At 43.8% G+C, this 22,794-nt stretch overlaps 1 protein-coding gene across 2 annotated transcripts in view; it reads right to left on the minus strand.

Moving 5' to 3' along the window:
* Positions 1–20,569, minus strand: part of LOC124013177 (protein FAM91A1) — a 106,639-nt gene extending 86,070 nt beyond the window's left edge. The window contains exons 1-4 of one of the 2 annotated variants that reach the window (XM_046327401.1): positions 20,525–20,569; positions 18,858–18,915; positions 9,274–9,341; positions 8,817–8,930 (exon numbers count right to left, since the gene is read on the minus strand). In XM_046327401.1, coding sequence (XP_046183357.1) covers positions 8,817–8,930; positions 9,274–9,341; positions 18,858–18,915; positions 20,525–20,530 — 246 coding nt within the window. In that variant the 5' untranslated portion in view covers positions 20,531–20,569. The remainder of the gene's footprint in view (positions 1–8,816; positions 8,931–9,273; positions 9,342–18,857; positions 18,916–20,524) is intronic. The other variant, XM_046327400.1, reaches the window with a different exon arrangement.
* Between the last annotated feature and the right edge of the window lie 2,225 nt (positions 20,570–22,794).

Here is a 22,794-nt window from a genome sequence, read left to right on the forward strand (position 1 = left end):
TATAGATAGGTAGTGTCCTGGGTCAGATATAGATAGGTAGTGTCCTGGGTCAGATATAGATAGGTAGTGTCCTGGGTCAGATGTAGATAGGTAGTGTCCTGGGTCAGATGTAGATAGGTAGTGTCCTGGGTCAGATGTAGATAGGTAGTGTCCTGGGTCAGATGTAGATAGGTAGTGTCCTGGGTCAGTAAGCTAGTGTCCTGGGTCAGATGTAGATAGGTAGTGTCCTGGGTCAGATGTAGATAGGTAGTGCCTAGTGTCAGATGTAGATAGGTAGTTTCCTGGGTCAGATGTAGATAGGTAGTGCCTAGTATCAGATATAGATAGGTAGTGTCCTGGGTCAGATGTAGATAGGTAGTGTCCTGGGTCAGATGTAGATAGGTAGTGTCCTGGGACAGATATAGATAGGTAGTGTCCTGGGTCAGATATAGATAGGTAGTGCCTAGTATCAGACATAGATAGGTAGTGTCCTGGGTCAGATGTAGAAAGGTAGTGTCCTGGGTCAGATGTAGATAGGTAGTGTCCTGGGTCAGATGTAGATAGGTAGTGTCCTGGGTCAGATGTAGATAGGTAGTGTCCTGGGTCAGTAAGCTAGTGTCCTGGGTCAGATGTAGATAGGTAGTGTCCTGGGTCAGATGTAGAAAGGTAGTGTCCTGGGTCAGATGTAGATAGGTAGTGTCCTGGGTCAGATGTAGATAGGTAGTGTCCTGGGTCAGATGTAGATAGGTAGTGTCCTGGGTCAGTAAGCTAGTGTCCTGGGTCAGATGTAGATAGGTAGTGTCCTGGGTCAGATGTAGATAGGTAGTGTCCTGGGTCAGATGTAGATAGGTAGTGTCCTGGGTCAGATATAGATAGGTAGTGTCCTGGGTCAGATATAGATAGGTAGTGTCCTGGGTCAGATATAGATAGGTAGTGTCCTGGGACAGATATAGATAGGTAGTGTCCTGGGTCAGATATAGATAGGTAGTGCCTAGTATCAGACATAGATAGGTAGTGTCCTGGGTCAGATGTAGAAAGGTAGTGTCCTGGGTCAGATGTAGATAGGTAGTGTCCTGGGTCAGATGTAGATAGGTAGTGTCCTGGGTCAGATATAGATAGGTAGTGTCCTGGGTCAGATATAGATAGGTAGTGTCCTGGGTCAGATGTAGATAGGTAGTGTCCTGGGTCAGATGTAGATAGGTAGTGTCCTGGGTCAGATATAGATAGGTAGTGCCTAGTATCAGATATAGATAGGTAGTGTCTAGTATCAGATATAGATAGGTAGGTCTAGTATGTAGATAGGTAGTGTCTAGTCAGATATAGATAGGTAGTGTCTAGTATCAGATATAGATAGGTAGTGTCCTAGTATCAGATATAGATAGGTAGTGTCTAGTATCAGATATAGATAGGTAGTGTCTAGTCAGATGTAGATAGGTAGTGTCCTGGGTATCAGATATAGATAGGTAGTGTCCTGGGTCAGATGTAGATAGGTAGTGTCCTGGGTCAGATGTAGATAGGTAGTGTCCTGGGTCAGATGTAGATAGGTAGTGTCCTGGGTCAGATATAGATAGGTAGTGTCCTGGGTCAGATATAGATAGGTAGTGTCCTGGGTCAGATATAGATAGGTAGTGTCCTGGGTCAGATGTAGATAGGTAGTGTCCTGGGTCAGATATAGATAGGTAGTGCCTAGTATCAGATATAGATAGGTAGTGCCTAGTATCAGATATAGATAGGTAGTGCCTAGTATCAGATATAGATAGGTCCTGGGTCAGATATAGATAGGTAGTGTCCTGGGTCAGATATAGATAGGTAGTGTCCTGGGTCAGATATAGATAGGTAGTGTCCTGGGTCAGATATAGATAGGTAGTGTCCTGGGTCAGATATAGATAGGTAGTGCCTAGTATCAGATATAGATAGGTAGTGCCTAGTATCAGATATAGATAGGTAGTGTCCTGGGTCAGATATAGATAGGTAGTGTCTAGTATCAGATATAGATAGGTAGTGCCTAGTATCAGATATAGATAGGTAGTGCCTAGTATCAGATATCGATAGGTAGTGTCCTGGGTCAGATATAGATAGGTAGTGTCTAGTATCAGATATAGATAGGTAGTGTCCTGGGTCAGATATAGATAGGTAGTGCCTAGTATCAGATATAGATAGGTAGTGTCCTGGGTCAGATATAGATAGGTAGTGCCTAGTATCAGATATAGATAGGTAGTGTCAGATATAGATAGGTAGTGTCTGTCAGACTAGGTAGTCAGTATATAGATAGGTAGTGCCTAGTATCAGATATAGATAGGTAGTGTCTGTATCCTGGTGTCAGATATAGATAGGTAGTGTCTAGTATCAGATATAGATAGGTAGTGTCTAGTATCAGACATAGATAGGTAGTGTCTAGTATCAGATATAGATAGGTAGTGTCCTGGGTCAGATGTAGATAGGTAGTGTCCTGGGTCAGATGTAGATAGGTAGTGTCCTGGGTCAGATGTAGATAGGTAGTGTCCTGTCCTAAGCTAGTGTCAGATGTAGATAGGTAGTGTCCTGGGTCAGATGTAGAAAGGTAGTGTCCTGGGTCAGATGTAGATAGGTAGTGTCCTGGGTCAGATGTAGATAGGTAGTGTCCTGGGTCAGATGTAGATAGGTAGTGTCCTGGGTCAGTAAGCTAGTGTCCTGGGTCAGATGTAGATAGGTAGTGTCCTGGGTCAGATGTAGATAGGTAGTGTCCTGGGTCAGATATAGATAGGTAGTGTCCTGGGTCAGATATAGATAGGTAGTGTCCTGGGTCAGATATAGATAGGTAGTGTCCTGGGTCAGATATAGATAGGTAGTGTCCTGGGTCAGATGTAGATAGGTAGTGTCCTGGGTCAGATGTAGATAGGTAGTGTCCTGGGTCAGATGTAGATAGGTAGTGCCTAGTATCAGATATAGATAGGTAGTGTCCTGGGTCAGATATAGATAGGTAGTGCCTAGTATCAGATATAGATAGGTAGTGTCCTGGGTCTGTGCCTAGTATCAGATATAGATAGGTAGTGTCCTGGGTCAGATATAGATAGGTAGTGTCCTGGGTCAGATATAGATAGGTAGTGCCTAGTATCAGATATAGATAGGTAGTGTCCTGGGTCAGATATAGATAGGTAGTGTCCTGGGTCAGATATAGATAGGTAGTGTCCTGGGTCAGATATAGATAGGTAGTGCCTAGTATCAGATATAGATAGGTAGTGTCCTGGGTCAGATATAGATAGGTAGTGCCTAGTATCAGATATAGATAGGTAGTGTCCTGGGTCAGATATAGATAGGTAGTGTCCTGGGTCAGATATAGATAGGTAGTGCCTAGTATCAGATATAGATAGGTAGTGTCCTGGGTCAGATATAGATAGGTAGTGTCCTGGGTCAGATATAGATAGGTAGTGTCCTGGGTCAGATGTAGATAGGTAGTGTCCTGGGTCAGATGTAGATAGGTAGTGTCCTGGGTCAGATATAGATAGGTAGTGTCCTGGGTCAGATATAGATAGGTAGTGCCTAGTATCAGATATAGATAGGTAGTGTCCTGGGTCAGATATAGATAGGTAGTGTCCTGGGTCAGATATAGATAGGTAGTGTCCTGGGTCAGATATAGATAGGTAGTGCCTAGTATCAGATATAGATAGGTAGTGTCCTGGGTCAGATATAGATAGGTAGTGCCTAGTATCAGATATAGATAGGTAGTGTCCTGGGTCAGATATAGATAGGTAGTGTCCTGGGTCAGATATAGATAGGTAGTGTCCTGGGTCAGATATAGATAGGTAGTGTCCTGGGTCAGATGTAGATAGGTAGTGTCCTGGGTCAGATATAGATAGGTAGTGTCCTGGGTCAGATATAGATAGGTAGTGTCCTGGGTCAGATATAGATAGGTAGTGTCCTGGGTCAGATATAGATAGGTAGTGTCCTGGGTCAGATATAGATAGGTAGTGTCCTGGGTCAGATATAGATAGGTAGTGTCCTGGGTCAGATGTAGATAGGTAGTGTCCTGGGTCAGATATAGATAGGTAGTGCCTAGTATCAGATATAGATAGGTAGTGTCTAGTATCAGATATAGATAGGTAGTGTCTAGTATCAGATATAGATAGGTAGTGTCTAGTATCAGATATAGATAGGTAGTGTCTAGTATCAGATATAGATAGGTAGTGTCTAGTATCAGATATAGATAGGTAGTGTCTAGTATCAGATATAGATAGGTAGTGTCTAGTATCAGATATAGATAGGTAGTGTCTAGTATCAGATATAGATAGGTAGTGCCTAGTATCAGATATAGATAGGTAGTGTCCTGGGTCAGATATAGATAGGTAGTGTCCTGGGTCAGATGTAGATAGGTAGTGTCTAGTATCAGATATAGATAGGTAGTGCCTAGTATCAGATATAGATAGGTAGTGCCTAGTATCAGATATAGATAGGTAGTGCCTAGTATCAGATATAGATAGGTAGTGCCCTGGGTCAGATATAGATAGGTAGTGTCCTGGGTCAGATATAGATAGGTAGTGTCCTGGGTCAGATATAGATAGGTAGTGTCCTGGGTCAGATATAGATAGGTAGTGTCCTGGGTCAGATATAGATAGGTAGTGTCCTGGGTCAGATATAGATAGGTAGTGCCTAGTATCAGATATAGATAGGTAGTGCCTAGTATCAGATATAGATAGGTAGTGTCCTGGGTCAGATATAGATAGGTAGTGTCTAGTATCAGATATAGATAGGTAGTGCCTAGTATCAGATATAGATAGGTAGTGCCTAGTATCAGATATCGATAGGTAGTGTCCTGGGTCAGATATAGATAGGTAGTGTCTAGTATCAGATATAGATAGGTAGTGTCCTGGGTCAGATATAGATAGGTAGTGCCTAGTATCAGATATAGATAGGTAGTGCCTTGGGTCAGATATAGATAGGTAGTGCCTAGTATCAGATATAGATAGGTAGTGTCTAGTATCAGACATAGATAGGTAGTGTCTAGTATCAGACATAGATAGGTAGTGCCTAGTATCAGACATAGATAGGTAGTGTCTAGTATCAGACATAGATAGGTAGTGTCTAGTATCAGACATAGATAGGTAGTGTCTAGTATCAGATATAGATAGGTAGTGTCTAGTATCAGACATAGATAGGTAGTGTCTAGTATCAGATATAGATAGGTAGTGTCTAGTATCAGATATAGATAGGTAGTGTCTAGTATCAGATATAGATAGGTAGTGCCTAGTATCAGATATAGATAGGTAGTGTCTAGTATCAGATATAGATAGGTAGTGTCTAGTATCAGACATAGATAGGTAGTGCCTAGTATCAGATATAGATAGGTAGTGCCTAGTATCAGACATAGATAGGTAGTGCCTAGTATCAGACATAGATAGGTAGTGTCCTGGGTCAGATATAGATAGGTAGTGTCTAGTATCAGATATAGATAGGTAGTGTCTAGTATCAGATATAGATAGGTAGTGTCTAGTATCAGATATAGATAGGTAGTGTCCTGGGTCAGATATAGATAGGTAGTGCCTAGTATCAGATATAGATAGGTAGTGTCCTGGGTCAGATATAGATAGGTAGTGTCCTGGGTCAGATATAGATAGGTACTGTCTAGTATCAGATATAGATAGGTAGTGCCTAGTATCAGATATAGATAGGTAGAGCCTAGTATCAGATATAGATAGGTAGTGTCCTGGGCCAGATATAGATATGTAGTGTCTGATATCAGACATAGATAGGTAGTGTCCTGGGTCAGATATAGATAGGTAGTGTCTAGTATCAGATATAGATAGGTAGTGTCCTGGGTCAGATATAGATAGGTAGTGTCTAGTATCAGATATAGATAGGTAGTGTCTAGTATCAGATATAGATAGGTAGTGTCTAGTATCAGATATAGATAGGTAGTGTCCTGGGTCAGATATAGATAGGTAGTGCCTAGTATCAGATATAGATAGGTAGTGTCCTGGGTCAGATATAGATAGGTAGTGTCCTGGGTCAGATATAGATAGGTAGTGTCTAGTATCAGATATAGATAGGTAGTGTCCTGGGTCAGATATAGATAGGTAGTGTCCTGGGTCAGATATAGATAGGTAGTGTCCTGGGTCAGATATAGATAGGTAGTGTCCTGGGTCAGATGTAGATAGGTAGTGTCCTGGGTCAGATATAGATAGGTAGTGCCTAGTATCAGATATAGATAGGTAGTGTCCTGGGTCAGATATAGATAGGTAGTGCCTAGTATCAGATATAGATAGGTAGTGTCCTGGGTCAGATGTAGATAGGTAGTGTCTAGTATCAGATATAGATAGGTAGTTTCCTGGGTCAGATATAGATAGGTAGTGCCTGGGTCAGATATAGATAGGTAGTTTCCTGGGTCAGATATAGATAGGTAGTGCCTAGTATCAGATATACAGGGCATACAGGAAGTATTCAGACCACTTTCCTTCTCAACATGTTGTTACATTTACAGCCTAATTCTAAAATGGATTCAAATTGCCATCCTTTGTAGAAGAATCGAGGCTGTAAAAAAACGATTTCATCCAATTGAGAATAAGGCTGTAACGTAACAATATTTGGAAAAAGTCCAGGGATACTTTCCGAATGCGCTGTACATACCTTCTACAGACCCTACTGGGTATTCCCGACAATACGTTCACTGCTGCACCCAACACAGTTATTGATCTAAGCCAATCTGTATTCTCTATACAGTGATTGGAACATGTTTTAAATCCTCCTAATTTAATGTTCACTTAAATATGAACAGATATGAATCATTGTTAATGTTAATACCATTTGTTTTCCTAAATCATGATTGGTTGAGACATCTCTACTATTACGTGGGGAACTTTTATTTAGAACATTGAAAACGTGACTCAGAAGTACTCTTTAAACTGACGAGATGCTGAACATGTGGGTATTTTATTTGCGGACTCATCATGTGTGCTGCCACTGGACAGCGAAAAACAAGTTAACCTTTATTTATTGTCATTTAAAATGAGTTTGTAGTCGTTACGTTTTGAGTTAGAATACTTACTGTAGCTACCTCAATTGTTAGTTCAAATACTTTTTGGTAAATTCGCAGCAATTGCTAGCTAGCCAAAATGTTGCTTGCTAGCAGGCTTCCATAAATACAAATCCCCCTAGATACAGCCAAGTCTCGGAGTCACGTCATGAGATTTGTAAATGAAAGAGGAATATAATAATACGAATTGAATTGGCCCAGCGTCGTCTGGGTTAGACGAGGGTTTGGCCGGGGTAGGCCGTCACTGTAAACAATATATTTTTCTTAACCGACTTGACTAAATAAAGTTTCAATTAAAATAAAACACCCATCTTCCCATTTAGAGTTTCTGGCGCAGCACAAAAAGGCTGTTGACCAATTGGTGGGACAAAGGCATTTCCTAACCAGACCTGGCAACCAGATGGAGGGACAAAGGCATTTCCTAACAGACCTGGCAACCAGATGGTGGCACAAAGGCATTTCCTAACAGACCTGGCAACCAGATGGTGGCACAAAGGCATTTCCTAACAGACCTGGCAACCAGATGGTGGCACAAAGGCATTTCCTAACAGACCTGGCAACCAGATGGTGGCACAAAGGCATTTCCTAACAGACCTGGCAACCAGATGGTGGAACAAAGGCATTTCCTAACAGACCTGGCAACTTTCTTTAAGGTTGGAACCAACATGCAGTACCTCCAGCAGGCAAAGAGGTAAGAACCATTCATCCACTAGCTCAGGGACAAGCTACACTATTCACAGCCCGGTATAAACATCAAAACTATGAAATAACTCATATGGAATCATGTAGTAACCAAACAAGTGTTAAACAAATCAAAATATACTTTATATTTCAGATTATTCAAAGCAGCCACTCGTTGCATTAACGACAGCTTTGCACACTACATGATTCCATATGTGTCATTTCATGGTTTTGATGTCTTCACTATTATTCTACAATGTAGAAAATAGTACAAATAAAGAAACACCCTTTAATGAGTCGGTGTCCAGACGTTTGACCGGTACTGTATTTGAATTATTTAAAACAAGAAGAAAAATAATAATAATTGTACACTTGTACGGATGGCACTGTGATAAACTGCATCCAGTTTGCTGAGTAGAGTGTTGGAAGCTATTTTGTAGAGGACATCGCCGAAGTCGAGGATCGGTAGGATAGTCAGTTTTACTAGGGTAAGTTTGGCGGCGTGAGTGAAGGAGGCTTTGTTGCGGAATAGAAAGCCGACTCTAGATTTTATTTTAGATTGGAGAGGTTTGATATGAGTCTGGAAGGAGAGTTTACAGTCTAGCCAGACACCTAATATAAGGAAATGATAGTGATAATTCTCTAATACATGCGTTAATACTTTATGTACACTATATATACAAAAGTATGTGGACACCCCTTTAAAATAGTGCATTTGGCAATTTCAGCCCCAAGCACACAGCCACGCAATCTCCATAGACAAACACTGGCAGTAGAATGGCCTTACTGAAGAGGTCAGTGACTTTCAACGTGGCACCGTCATAGGATGGCCTGACATCAACCCCATTCAAACACCTTGGCCTAACTGCAGGGGATGGTTGGCATAGTGACAGGAAAACCAAATCAGTTGGTGTTTGGCTGTGTGTTTATGGTATGTTGTCTCCTCTGAATAAATAAACACAACAATTGAATGGCCATAAGCGTTGAAAGGTCACCATGCGGTTCTCACCCTGACGTCATCCTCTACCACTATCAGGACGCTCTACAGAGACTCACCCTGATGTCATCCTCTACCACTATCAGGACGCTCTACAGAGACTCACCCTGACGTCATCCTCTACCACTATCAGGACGCTCTACAGAGACTCACCCTGATGTCATCCTCTGTGATGTATCCGGTCTGAGCCACCCACCACGGCTCTACAGAGATCTCTACTGGCTTGGAGGGGAGCAGGTCTCGCGCCGTTTTCCTACGGAAGAATTTCTGACAAGAGACGACACGGGTATGTTATGAAAAGTCATTCAATCAATAAAATGTATTTTTCAAGTCATTTTTACATCAGCGGACATCTAGTCAGCAGTGTTGGCCGACGTTTAGTGAAAGTCTGTCTCCACAGCCAGACAAGTGTATTCAACTAAAAAGAGGAACTCAATCTTTTCAGGAAGCTCACTGCAATGTTTAGTCCCTAGAAAACATGTAGAATTAAAAACTATCTGTGTGTTGCGGGTATAATAACCATAGTATTGTCTAAGTATTTCATCACTTAGAGTACATGTTGACAAACAGAAATAAGGATATTATTTAATTATGTTTAAGTTGCTCTTACCTTGGAAGACCTGCACTGGTTCATCAAGTCAATATACTGGTTCCTCCCGATGCCAAGCAGTCTTAGACCTAGAAGAAAGACAGGAGACATTAATCACTGGTTCATCAAGTCAATATACTGGTTCCTCCCGATGCCCAGCAGTCTTAGACCTAGAAGAGACGGGAGACATTAATCACTGGTTCATCAAGTCAGTATACTGGTTCCTCCCGATGCCCAGCAGTCTTAGACCTAGAAGAGACTGGAGACATTAATCACTGGTTCATCAAGTCAATATACTGGTTCCTCCCGATGCCAAGCAGTCTTAGACCTAGAAGAGACAGGAGACATTAATCACTGGTTCATCAAGTCAATATACTGGTTCCTCCCGATGCCCAGCAGTCTTAAACCTAGAAGAGACAGGAGACATTAATCACTGGTTCCTCAAGTCAGTATACTGGTTCCTCCCGATGCCAAGCAGTCTTAGACCTAGAAGAGACAGGAGACATTAATCACTGGTTCCTCAAGTCAGTATACTGGTTCCTCCCGATGCCCAGCAGTCTTAGACCTAGAAGACAGACAGGAGACATTAATCACTGGTTCATCAAGTCAATATACTGGTTCCTCCCGATGCCAAGCAGTCTTAGACCTAGAAGATAGACAGGAGACATTAATCACTGGTTCATCAAGTCAATATACTGGTTCCTCCCGATGCCAAGCAGTCTTAGACCTAGAAGACAGACAGGAGACATTAATCACTGGTTCATCAAGTCAATATACTGGTTCCTCCCGATGCCAAGCAGTCTTAGACCTAGAAGACAGACAGGAGACATTAATCACTGGTTCATCAAGTCAATATACTGGTTCCTCCCGATGCCAAGCAGTCTTAGACCTAGAAGACAGACAGGAGACATTAATCACTGGTTCATCAAGTCAGTATACTGGTTCCTCCCGATGCCAAGCAGTCTTAGACCTAGAAGACAGACAGGAGACATTAATCGCTGGTTCATCAAGTCAATATACTGGTTCCTCCCGATGCCAAGCAGTCTTAGACCTAGAAGATAGACAGGAGACATTAATCACTGGTTCCTCCCGATGCCAAGCAGTCTTAGACCTAGAAGAGACAGGAGACATTAATCACTGGTTCCTCCCGATGCCAAGCAGTCTTAGACCTAGAAGACAGACAGGAGACATTAATCGCTGGTTCATCAAGTCAATATACTGGTTCCTCCCGATGCCAAGCAGTCTTAGACCTAGAAGATAGACAGGAGACATTAATCACTGGTTCCTCCCGATGCCAAGCAGTCTTAGACCTAGAAGAGACAGGAGACATTAATCACTGGTTCATCAAGTCAATATACTGGTTCCTCCCGATGCCAAGCAGTCTTAGACCTAGAAGAGACAGGAGACATTAATCACTGGTTCCTCCCGATGCCAAGCAGTCTTAGACCTAGAAGACAGACAGGAGACATTAATCGCTGGTTCATCAAGTCAGTATACTGGTTCCTCCCGATCTGTGACGACATCCTTCAGGGCAGTTGGGGAGGGACTTGCCGTTTAATGCATGTTATTTTGGCATTAATACATATCAGTTTGCAAACAAAGTAAAACATTTTTTTTAATGTCATCGAGTTAATAAAGCTGCATACAAACATGGTCCCTTTTTTGTTTTCTTGAGTAAAGCAGCTCCATAATGCTGTGTTTCAGCCTAGCTCAGTGCTTTCTGTGGTGGTGGGGCAGCTCCATAATGCAGGTGTTTCAGCCTAGCTCAGTGCTCTCTGTGGTGGTGGGGCAGCTCCATAATGCAGGTGTTTCAGCCTAGCCCAGTACTTTCTGTGGTGGTGGGGCAGCTCCATAATGCTGGTGTTTCAGCCTAGCCCAGTGCTTTCTGTGGTGGTGGGGCAGCTCCATAATGCTGGTGTTTCAGCCTAGCCCAGTGCTTTCTGTGGTGGTGGGGCAGCTCCATAATGCTGGTGTTTCAGCCTAGCCCAGTGCTTTCTGTGGTGGTGGGGCAGCTCCATAATGCAGGTGTTTCAGCCTAGCTCAGTACTTTCTGTGGTGGTGGGGCAGCTCCATAATGCAGGTGTTTCAGCCTAGCCCAGTGCTTTCTGTGGTGGTGGGGCAGCTCCATAATGCTGTGTTTCAGCCTAGCTCAGTGCTCTCTGTGGTGGTGGGGCAGCTCCATAATGCAGGTGTTTCAGCCTCAGTACTTTCTGTGGTGGTGGGGCAGCTCCATAATGCTGTGTTTCAGCCTAGCTCAGTGCTTTCTGTGGTGGTGGGGCAGCTCCATAATGCAGCTGTTTCAGCCTAGCTCAGTACTTTCTGTGGTGGTGGGGCAGGTCCATAATGCAGGTGTTTCAGCCTAGCTCAGTGCTTTCTGTGGTGGTGGGGCAGCTCCATAATGCTGTGTTTCAGCCTAGCCCAGTGCTTTCTGTGGTGGTGTGGCAAGCCAGCAGATAATACAGAGCATTGCACCTGATTGGCTCAGTTTTCTGTCCCCAAGTCGAAGGTTAGAATGTTAGCCCCTTGTGTTCTGCCATAGAGTTATATTAGAAGTGCCCATCCAAGAAGGCTCAAGATCATTGGCCACAGATATAATGACATACAGTAGCTTTGATTGGACTCATCATGTCAACATCTTACTTTCAAAATCTCAGCTATCAGTTATCATCCGTTGTCATCACGTCGACAATCTACTGGCAAATCCATTTTAGTCCTTGTAATATGAAGAGAAATAATGAAGGGAAATAATAGATAAAACGTATCGGTGCTCATCGGCCATTGGACATAAACATTACACAAGTTGGAAATCGCTAATTCAACAATGAGTCGTTTGGAAGGAATCAGTGGCTAACCACGAACGTTGGTTTCTTTGCCAGACTATGATGACAAAGTTTTGAAGACAGAATTTGTCCAGAACGACCGCTGCTGCTCCTCCTTCACAAGGTGAGTCCATAAATGTCTTGTATGCTGCTGCATAAATTATGTAATATGCCAGGGAGATATGTATACTGTAGCTAAGAAGGTAATACTAAGTGTATGTTGTGTAGTGTGCATCCCAGTGATGTGTGTGCTTTGGGGACCTTTAACAGAATGTGCCTGGCAGAACGGGTGTTGTATGTGGAGGATGAGGGCTGCAGTAGGTATCTCAGATAGGGGGGAGTGAACAGGTGTTGTATGTGGAGGATGAGGGCTGCAGTAGATATCTCAGATAGGGGGGAGTGAACAGGTGTTGTATGTGGAGCATGAGGGCTGCAGTAGGTATCTCAGATAGGGGGGAGTGAACAGGTGTTGTATGTGGAGCATGAGGGCTGCAGTAGATATCTCAGATAGGGGGGAGTGAACAGGTGTTGTATGTGGAGGATGAGGGCTGCAGTAGATATCCTAGATGAACAGGTGTTGTATGTGGAGGGAGGGCTGAGTAGCCTAAGAGGGTTTTATAAATAAGCATCAACCAGTGGGTTTTGCAACGGGTATACAGAGATGACCAGTTTACAGAGGAGTATAGAGTGCAGTGATGTGTCCTATAAGGAGCATCAGTGGAAAATCGGATGGCCGAATGGTAAAGAACATCTAGCTGCTCGAGAGAACCCTTACCTGACGATCTATACATTATGTTTCTGTAATATAGCATGGGTAGGATGGTCATCTGAATCAGGGTTAGTTTGTCAGCTGGGGTGAAAGAGGAGCGATTACGATAGAGGAAACCAAGTCTAGCTTTAACTTTAGCCTGCTTTGATATGTGCTGAGAGGACAGTGCACCGTCTAGCCATACTCCCAAGTACTTGTATGAGGTGACTACCTCAAGCTCTAAACCCTCAGAGGTAGTAATAACACCTGTGGGAAGAGGGGTATTCTTCTTACCAAACCACATGACCTTTGTTTTGGAGGTGTTCAGAACAAGGTTAAGGGTAGAGAAAGCTTGTTGGGCACTAAGAAAGCTTTGTTGTAGAGCATTTAACACAAAATCCTGACTGTATCATCTGCATATAAATGGGTGAGAGAGCTTCCTACTGCCTGAGCTGTGTTGTTGACGTAAATTGAGAAGAGCGTGGGGTCTAGGATTGAGCCCTGGGGTACTCCCTTGGTGACAGGCAGAGGCTGAGACAGCAGATGTTCTGACTTTATACACTGCACTCTTTTAATTCTCATTTTCTTTATGGGGGGGGGGATGTTTGTTAAAAAAAACACTGAAAATATCAAAAAAGAAGGTCCAAGCATCTTCGACAGAGGGGATCAAGCTGATTCAATACCATTTTACAGAGGTCAGTTCATGAAGGAAAGCCTGCTCATTAAAGTTGTTTAGCAAGTGTCTATGACAAATCAGGACAGGTTGTTTCACTTTGCAGCCATTACCGACACAGGCTGTAAAACAGTGATCACTAAAGTCAATACAGAAAACACCAGACTGATACCTATCAGGATTATTTGTGATGATAACATCAAAGAGAGTAGCCTTTTCCGGTTGTTTGGAGTCATACCTTGGGGGATTGGTAATAATCTGAGATAGATTTAGGAAGTCCCATTGCTTTAGGATTTGGTCAGGTGGTTTAAGCATGTCCCAGTTTAGGTCACCAAGCAAGACAGATTCAGACTTCGTGTAAGGGGCGAGGAGAGAGCATAGGACAGGTAGGGTACAGGGTGGTGCTGATGGTGGACGATAGCACCCAGCAACAGTCAACAAAGGGCTATTTGAAAGTTTAATGCTTAAAACTAGCAAATCAAATTGTTTGGGGAAAAGACAACTGAGCACTTAAGGTGATCCTTGGAAAATACCTAACTTTAGTAGTTGTGGTGCTTGGCTTGCACACACACAACATTCTATAGTAGAATCGTGTTATTTGATCTGTCAAATTAAAAGCTTATGTAACGCATCAAGTAGTGCATTAGGACCTATATCTTTCTTGACACGCAACGAACCAAACAGCGTTCCATGTGACTCGCGAAAATTGACCAAATTATTAGGGTTTCTTAATTTCACCTACTGTTCTAACTCGGTGGTGCACATGTAGCCTACAACCTGTTTTAGAGAAATGTAATTATTGAATATTGTAAGAGCTTTCGTTGTCTGTTTATATGCCCCCTTTATTTATCCTACGGTTCTGACTGCTACAGGGAGAATACTGTAAGAACGGCCCATGTTCTGAATTCTGTCGCTGTACATTTCAAAAGTGCTGAACGAAGTTATATTGACTACATCCGTCGTCGCTTGCTCATTAATGTCTTAATAAAAATTATAGATTGCATCTTATCCGCTTGTCGTCCCCTTAAGCCATAGTTTGTACATCTCAATTGTCAATAGAAACCACATTTGTTTAAGCAAGTCAGCCATATCGGTTATGTGTTTTTTAAAGGCAGAATTAACTGTTTCGTTGACAGACAAGGCTCCGCTGAAAGCCAGGTGTAGCAGTGGTAAGGTGTTGGGACTCTGCTGATAACCAGGTATAACAGTGGTAATGTGCTGGGACTCTGCTGATAACCAGGTGTAACAGTGGTAAGGTGTTGGGACTCTGCTGATAACCAGGTATAACAGTGGTAAGGTGTTGGGACTCTGCTGATAACGATGGTATAACAGTGGTAAGGTGTTGGGATGGTATAACAGTGGTAAGGTGTTGGGACTCTGCTGATAGCCAGGTATAACAGTGGTAAGGTGTTGGGACTCTGCTGATAGCCAGGTATAACAGTGGTAAGGTGTTGGGACTCTGCTGATAGCCAGGTATAACAGTGGTAAGGTGTTGGGACTCTGCTGATAACCAGGTATAACAGTGGTAAGGTGTTGGGACTCTGCTGATAACCAGGTATAACAGTGGTAAGGTGTTGGGACTCTGCTGATAACGATGGTATAACAGTGGTAAGGTGTTGGGACTCTGCTGATAACCAGGTATAACAGTGGTAAGGTGTTGGGACTCTGCTGATAACCAGGTATAACAGTGGTAAGGTGTTGGGACTCTGCTGATAACCAGGTATAACAGTGGTAAGGTGTTGGGACTCTGCTGATAACTGATAACCAGGTATAACAGTGGTAAGGTGTTGGGACTCTGCTGATAACCAGGTATAACAGTGGTAAGGTGTTGGGACTCTGTTGGGACTCTGCTGATAATAACAGTGGTAAGGTGTTGGGACTCTGGTATGGTATAACAGTGGTAAGGTGTTGGGACTCTGCTGATAACCAGGTATAACAGTGGTAAGGTGTTGGGACTCTGCTGATAACCAGGTGTAGCAGTGGTAAGGTGTTGGGACTCTCCTGATAACCAGGTATAACAGTGGTAAGGTGTTGGGACTCTCCTGTTGGGACAGATTTCTGTAGGCCCTAACGGTGTGTCACAGTGTTAAGTGTTGTGGCTTTGCTGGCATGCATCTCACACGTTTTTATTTTGCCCCACCAAGATTTACATGCTAAAATGGCCATATTAACTGGCCTAGCAGCAGTGACCGAATAGAGCACTGTCTAAACAGCAGACTATTCCCTTTACAGTGCACAACTGCTGACCTGGGCTCTACTACTGTACAGGGAATAAACAGGAATATGCTTCCATAACACTCCTCTTTCATCTACAACATCTGAAATGCAAAGTGGTTTCATTGGTTTCCTGAAACTTCACCACCATCACAGAGCTGAGCTATTTCTTAGAAAGTGTGTGTGTGTCTGTGGGTCTGTGTGTCTGTGGGTCTGTGTGTCTGTGTGTCTGTGGGTCTGTGTGTGAGTGGGTGTGTTGAGAGTGACTCATCCAAAACTGTACAGCAATCTCTCCACTACCCAGCACCCCTCCCATTCCCGGTGTGTCACCAGCCTGTCCCTCTGCGTGCGTGCGTGCGTGCGTGCGTGCGTGCGTGCGTGCGTGCGTGCGTACACACACACACACACACACACACACACACACACACACACACACACACACACACACACACACACACGGTGAATATGGAGGGGGAGCAGGGTGCTGGTTTTCCCGATAATCCATTATTAATGTGGTTCTGTAACGTGGTTCTGTAACGTGGTTCTGTAACGTGGTTCTGTAACGTGGTTCTGGTTTTCTGATCACACCAGATACTGACTGGTTTTCTGATCCACACCAGATACTGACTGGTTTTCTGATCCACACCAGATACTGACTGGTTTTCTGATCCACAACAGATACTGACTGGTTTTCTGATCCACAACAGATACTGACTGGTTTTCTGATCCACAACAGATACTGACTGGTTTTCTGATCCACACCAGATACTGACTGGTTTTCTGATCCACACCAGATACTGACTGGTTTTCTGATCCACACCAGATACTGACTGGTTTTCTGATCCACACCAGATACTGACTGGTTTTCTGATCCACACCAGATACTGACTGGTTTTCTGATCCACACCAGATACTGACTGGTTTTCTGATCCACACCAGATACTGACTGGTTTTCTGATCCACTCCCCTAACTGTATTGTACCTGTGACCAACTGATGTATATCTGTATTCCCAGTCACGTGAAATCAATAGATTAGGGACTAATGAATTCATTTAAAAAGTGACCGATTTCCTCATATTAATTTATATGTAACTCAGAAAATAATTTTAAAATGTTGCATGTTGCACTTATATTATATACATTATATGTGTATTGGGGGTGGTTCTAGGTTCGCGCCCGGGTATGGGCGAGGGGACAGTTTAAAATTATACTGTTACATTGATGCTGTTGACCTGGATTACTGGTTGCTGTGGAAAAAAGGAGGAAGGTCAAAAGGGGGGTGAGTGTAACAGATGTGAAACGGCTAGCTTAGTTAGCGGTGTGCGCTAAATAGCGTTTCAATCGGTTACGTCACTTGCTCAGAGACCTTGAAGTAGTGTTTCCCCTTGCTCTGCAAAGGGCCGCGGCTTTTGTGGAGCGATGGGTAACGATGCTTCGTGGGTGACTGTTGTTGATGTGTGCAGAAGGTCCCTGGTTCGCGCCCGGGTATGGGCGAGGGGAGGGTTTAAAATTATACTGTTACATTGGCCTAGTGGTTAGAGCATTGGGCCAGCAACTGGGACCTGAACTTCCTGAGGGGTATTCAGCATTTCACTGTGAGGTCTACTACACCTGTTGTATTCAGCATTTCACTGTGAGGTCTACTACACCTGTTGTATTCAGCATTTCACTGTAAGGTCTACTACACCTGTTGTATTCAGCATTTCACTGTAAGGTCTACTACACCTGTTGTATTCAGCATTTCACTGTGAGGTCTACTACCTGTTGTACCTGTTGTCTACTACACCTGTTGTATTCAGCATTTCACTGTAAGGTCTACTACACCTGTTGTATTCAGCATTTCACTGTAAGGTCTACTACACCTGTTGTATTCAGCATTTCACTGTAAGGTCTATTACACCTGTTGTATTCAGCATTTCACTGTCTACTACAAGGTCTACTACACCTGTTGTATTCAGCATTTCACTGTAAGGTCTACTACACCTGTTGTATTCAGCATTTCACTGTAAGGTCTACTACACCTGTCTGTATTCAGCATTTCACTGTGAGGTCTACATTTCACCTACTTGTATTCAGCATTTCACTGTAAGGTCTACTACACCTGTTGTATTCAGCATTTCACTGTAAGGTCTACTACACCTGTTGTATTCAGCATTTCACTGTAAGGTCTATTACACCTGTTGTATTCACCTGTTGTATTCATTTCACTGTAAGTCTACTACACCATTTCACTGTAAGGTCTACTACACCTGTTGTATTCAGCATTTCACTGTAAGGTCTACCTACACCTGTTGTATTCAGCATTTCACTGAGAGGTCTACTACACCTGTTGTATTCAGCATTTCACTGTGAGGTCTACTACACCTGTTGTATTCAGCATTTCACTGTAAGGTCTACTACACCTGTTGTATTCAGCATTTCACTGAGAGGTCTACTACACCTGTTGTATTCAGCATTTCACTGTAAGGTCTACTACACCTGTTGTATTCAGCATTTCACTGTGAGGTCTACTACACCTGTTGTATTCAGCATTTCACTGTGAGGTCTACTACACCTGTTGTATTCAGCATTTCACTGTAAGGTCTACTACACCTGTTGTATTCAGCATTTCACTGTGAGGTCTACTACACCGGTTGTATTCAGCATTTCACTGTAAGGTCTACTACACCTGTTGTATTCAGCATTTCACTGTGAGGTCTACTACACCTGTTGTATTCAGCATTTCACTGTGAGGTCTACTACACCTGTTGTATTCAGCATTTCACTGTGAGGTCTACTACACCTGTTGTATTCAGCATTTCACTGTGAGGTCTACTACACCTGTTGTATTCAGCATTTCACTGTGAGGTCTACTACACCTGTTGTATTCAGCATTTCACTGTAAGGTCTACTACACCTGTTGTGTGCATGTGACAAATAAAGTTAGATTTTTACAATACTACTAACAGCTAGCAGTTTATCCCTGAGAGGGAGTACTACAATACTATTAACAGTCAGCAGTTGGAGGCAACACACACACACACACACACACACACACACACACACACACACACACACACACACACACACACACACACACACACACACACACACACACACACACACACACACACACACGGCTCAGAGAAAGTACAGCAACAGTCTACTTACAGTCAGCAGCAGTGAAGTTGGGCAGCGAGTCATAACTCTTCTCTACGTTCATGATGTCCTGGAGGTGGAGAGAGAGGAAGGGAGGGAGGGAGAGAGGGAGGGAGGTGGAGAGAGGGAGAGAGGGAGGATGGGAGGTGGAGAGAGAGAGAGAGGGAGGGAGAGAGGGAGGGAGGTGGAGAGAGAGAGGGAGGTGGAGAGAGGGAGAGGAAAGAGAAGAGGGAGGTGGAGAGAGGGAGGTGGAGAGAGGGAGGTGGAGAGAGGGAGGTGGAGGGAGGGAAGTGGAGGGAGAGGGAGGAGAGGAAAGAGAAGAGGGAGGGAAGATAAGGAAGAGAGGGAGAGGAAAGAGAAGAGGAGAGAGGGAGGTGGAGAGAGGGAGGAGAGGAAAGAGAAGAGGGAAGAGGAGAGAGGGAGGGAAGATAAGGAAGAGAGGGAGAGGAAAGAGAAGAGGAGGGAGGTGGAGGGAGGGAGGTGGAGGGAGGTGGAGGGAGAGGGAGGAGAGGAAAGAGAAGAGGGAAGAGGAGAGAGGGAGGTGGAGAGAGGGAGGAGAGGAAAGAGAAGAGGGAAGAGAAGAGAGGGAGGGAAGATAAGGAAGAGAGGGAGAGGAAAGAGAAGAGAGGAAGGTGGAGAGAGGGAGGAGAGGAAAGAGAAGAGGAGAGAGGGAGGTGGAGAGAGGGAGGAGAGGAAAGAGAAGAGGAGAGAGGGAGGTGGAGAGAGGGAGGAGAGGAAAGAGAAGAGGAGAGAGGGAGGTGGAGAGAGGGAGGAGAGGAAAGAGAAGAGGAGAGAGGGAGGTGGAGGGAGGGAGGAGAGGAAAGAGAAGAGGGAAGAAGAGAGAGGGAGGAGAGGAAAGAGAAGAGGGAAGAAGAGAGAGGGAGGAGAGGAAAGAGAAGAGGAGAGAGGGAGGGAAGATAAGGAAGAGAGGGAGAGGGGGAAGAGAGGGGGAAGAGAGGGAGAGGGGGAAGAGAGGGAGAGAGGGGGAAGAGAGGGAGAGGGAGGGAAGAGAAGAGAGGGAGGGAAGACAGGGGAAGAGAGGGAGGGAAGAGAGGGAGAGGGGGGAAGAGAGGGAGAGGGGGAAGAGAGGGAGAGGGGGAAGAGAGGGAGAGGGGGAAGAGAGGGAGAGGGGGAAGAGAGGGAGAGGGGGGAAGAGAGGAAGGGGGAAGAGAGGAAGGGGGGAAGAGAAGGGGAGGGGGAAGAGAGGAAGGGAAGAGAAGAGAGGGAGGGAAGAGAGAGGGAAGAGGGGAAGAGAGAGGGAAGAGGAGAAGAGAGGGAGAGGGGGGAAGAGAGGGAGAGGGGGGAAGAGAGGGAGAGAAGAGAGGGAGGGAAGATAAGGATGGAGAAATTATGGATGGAAATGGGAGCAGCAAATTAAACCAATTTCTCTTCCTCCACCTCCTTCCCTGAGCCTTCATTAATCAGATGTGTGTTAGTGTGCACTACTTTTGACCATGGCTCCATGGCACCCTATTAGTACCTCCATGATTATATATAGTAATAGTATATATTATTATAGTACCTCCATGATGCTGATATAGTGGGAGAAGGGGTGACTACAGTAGATATATTATATATTATTATAGTATTATAGTACCTCCATGATGCTGATATAGTGGGAGAAGGGGTGACTACAGTAGATATATTATATATTATTATAGTATATAGTATTATAGTACCTCCATGATGCTGATATAGTAGGAGAAGGGGTGACTACAGTAGATATATTATATATAGTAATAGTATATAGTATTATAGTACCTCCATGATGCTGATATAGTAGGAGAAGGGGTGACTACAGTAGATATATTATATATAGTAATAGTATATAGTATTATAGTACCTCCATGATGCTGATATAGTAGGAGAAGGGGTGACTGCAGTAGATATATTATATATAGTAATAGTATATAGTATTATAGTTCCTCCATGATGCTGATATAGTACTGGAAGGGGTGACTGGGGTAGATATATTATATATAGTAATAGTATCAGATCAGATAGGGATAGGACAGAGACACATGATCTGATAGGGAGGGAAGGGGGACAGACACTCAGATCAGATAGGGACAGGTGGTAGAGACACTCAGATCAGATAGGGACAGGGCAGGACATCCTTCCTGACTCACTCAGATCAGACAGGGACAGGGCAGGACAGAGACACTCAGATCAGATAGGGACAGGGCAGGACAGAGACACTCAGATCAGATAGGGACAGGGCAGGACAGAGACACTCAGATCAGATAGGGACAGGGCAGGACAGAGACACTCAGATCAGATAGGGACAGGGCAGGACAGAGACACTCAGATCAGATAGGGACAGGGCAGGACAGAGACACTCAGATCAGATAGGGACAGGGCAGGACAGAGACACTCAGATCAGATAGGGACAGGGCAGGACAGAGACACTCAGATCAGATAGGGACAGGGCAGGACAGAGACACTCAGATCAGATAGGGACAGGGCAGGACAGAGACACTCAGATCAGATAGGGACAGGGCAGGACAGAGACATTTAGGGCAGGACAGAGACACTCAGATCAGATAGGGACAGGGCAGGACAGAGACACTCAGACAGAGACACTCAGATCAGATAGGGACAGGGCAGGACAGAGACACTCAGATCAGATAGGGACAGGGCAGGACAGACACTCAGATCAGATAGGGACAGGGCAGGACAGAGACACTCAGATCAGATAGGGACAGGGCAGGACAGAGACACTCAGATCAGATAGGGACAGGGCAGGACAGAGACACTCAGATCAGATAGGGACAGGGCAGGACAGACACTCAGATCAGTTAGGGACAGGGCAGGACAGAGACACTCAGATCAGATAGGGATTTAGGACAGAGACACTTCAGATCTAAAGATAGGGACATACCCCAGGACAGAGACACAGATCAGATAGGGACAAAGGACAGAGACACTCAGATCAGATAGGGACAGGGCAGGACATAATTTTGCACACCCATTTTTCAGTTAGGGATTTGCAGGACAAACACTTTGAAATCACAGTGCAGGTGCATTTATACAGAGACACTCAGATTGTGCCATTTGTTGTTGATTGATTCACAAAAATGGATTTTTTATATCTTTTATATCTTTAGGTTCTAAACTGATAGAGACATACCCCAAGAGACTTACAGCTGTAATCGCAGCAAAAGGTGGCGCTACAAAGTATTAACAAGGGGCTGAATACTTTTGTCCAATTTTTCATTTTGATTTGTTATTCTAGTTTGGTTCATCCATATAACTACTGCTGTTCCACTTCATGATTACTGTATTTGTTGTTGATTCATCCTAAAAAAAACTACATCTGTTTTTATATACTTTTATATCTTTATGTTTGAATCCTGAAATGTCCAGGCCCCAAAGTTATATACTGTATTCTAGTCATTTTCAAGGCACTGTAACTACTGCTGTCCACTTCATATGTATATACTGTATTCTAGTTCATCCTATATAACTACTGCTGTCCACTTCATATGTATATACTGTATTCTAGTCATGGTTCATCCTGCTGTCCACTTCATATGTATATACTGTATTCTAGTCATGGTTCATCCTATATAACTACTGCTGTCCACTTCAGATGTATATACTGTATTCTAGTCATGGTTCATCCTATATAACTACTGCAGTCCACACCTGTTCTATCTATGTACTGTATTCTAGTCATGGTTCATCCTATATAACTACTGCTGTCCACACCTGTTCTATCTATGTACTGTCCATAGTGTCTATGCGCAGCATGATATGTATATATATTTATATCCAGTGCATTCGGAAAGTATTCAGACCCCTTGACTTTTTCCACATTTTGTTAGGTTACGACCTTATTCTAAAATATATATTTTTTTAATATTCCCTCCTCAATCTACACACAATTCTCCATAATGACAAAGCAAAACAGGTTTATAGAATTCGTTGCTAAGTTATTAAAATAAAA

The sequence above is a fragment of the Oncorhynchus gorbuscha genome, linkage group LG24, assembly GCF_021184085.1.
Source record: "Oncorhynchus gorbuscha isolate QuinsamMale2020 ecotype Even-year linkage group LG24, OgorEven_v1.0, whole genome shotgun sequence".
Classification (NCBI taxonomy): domain Eukaryota; kingdom Metazoa; phylum Chordata; class Actinopteri; order Salmoniformes; family Salmonidae; genus Oncorhynchus; species Oncorhynchus gorbuscha.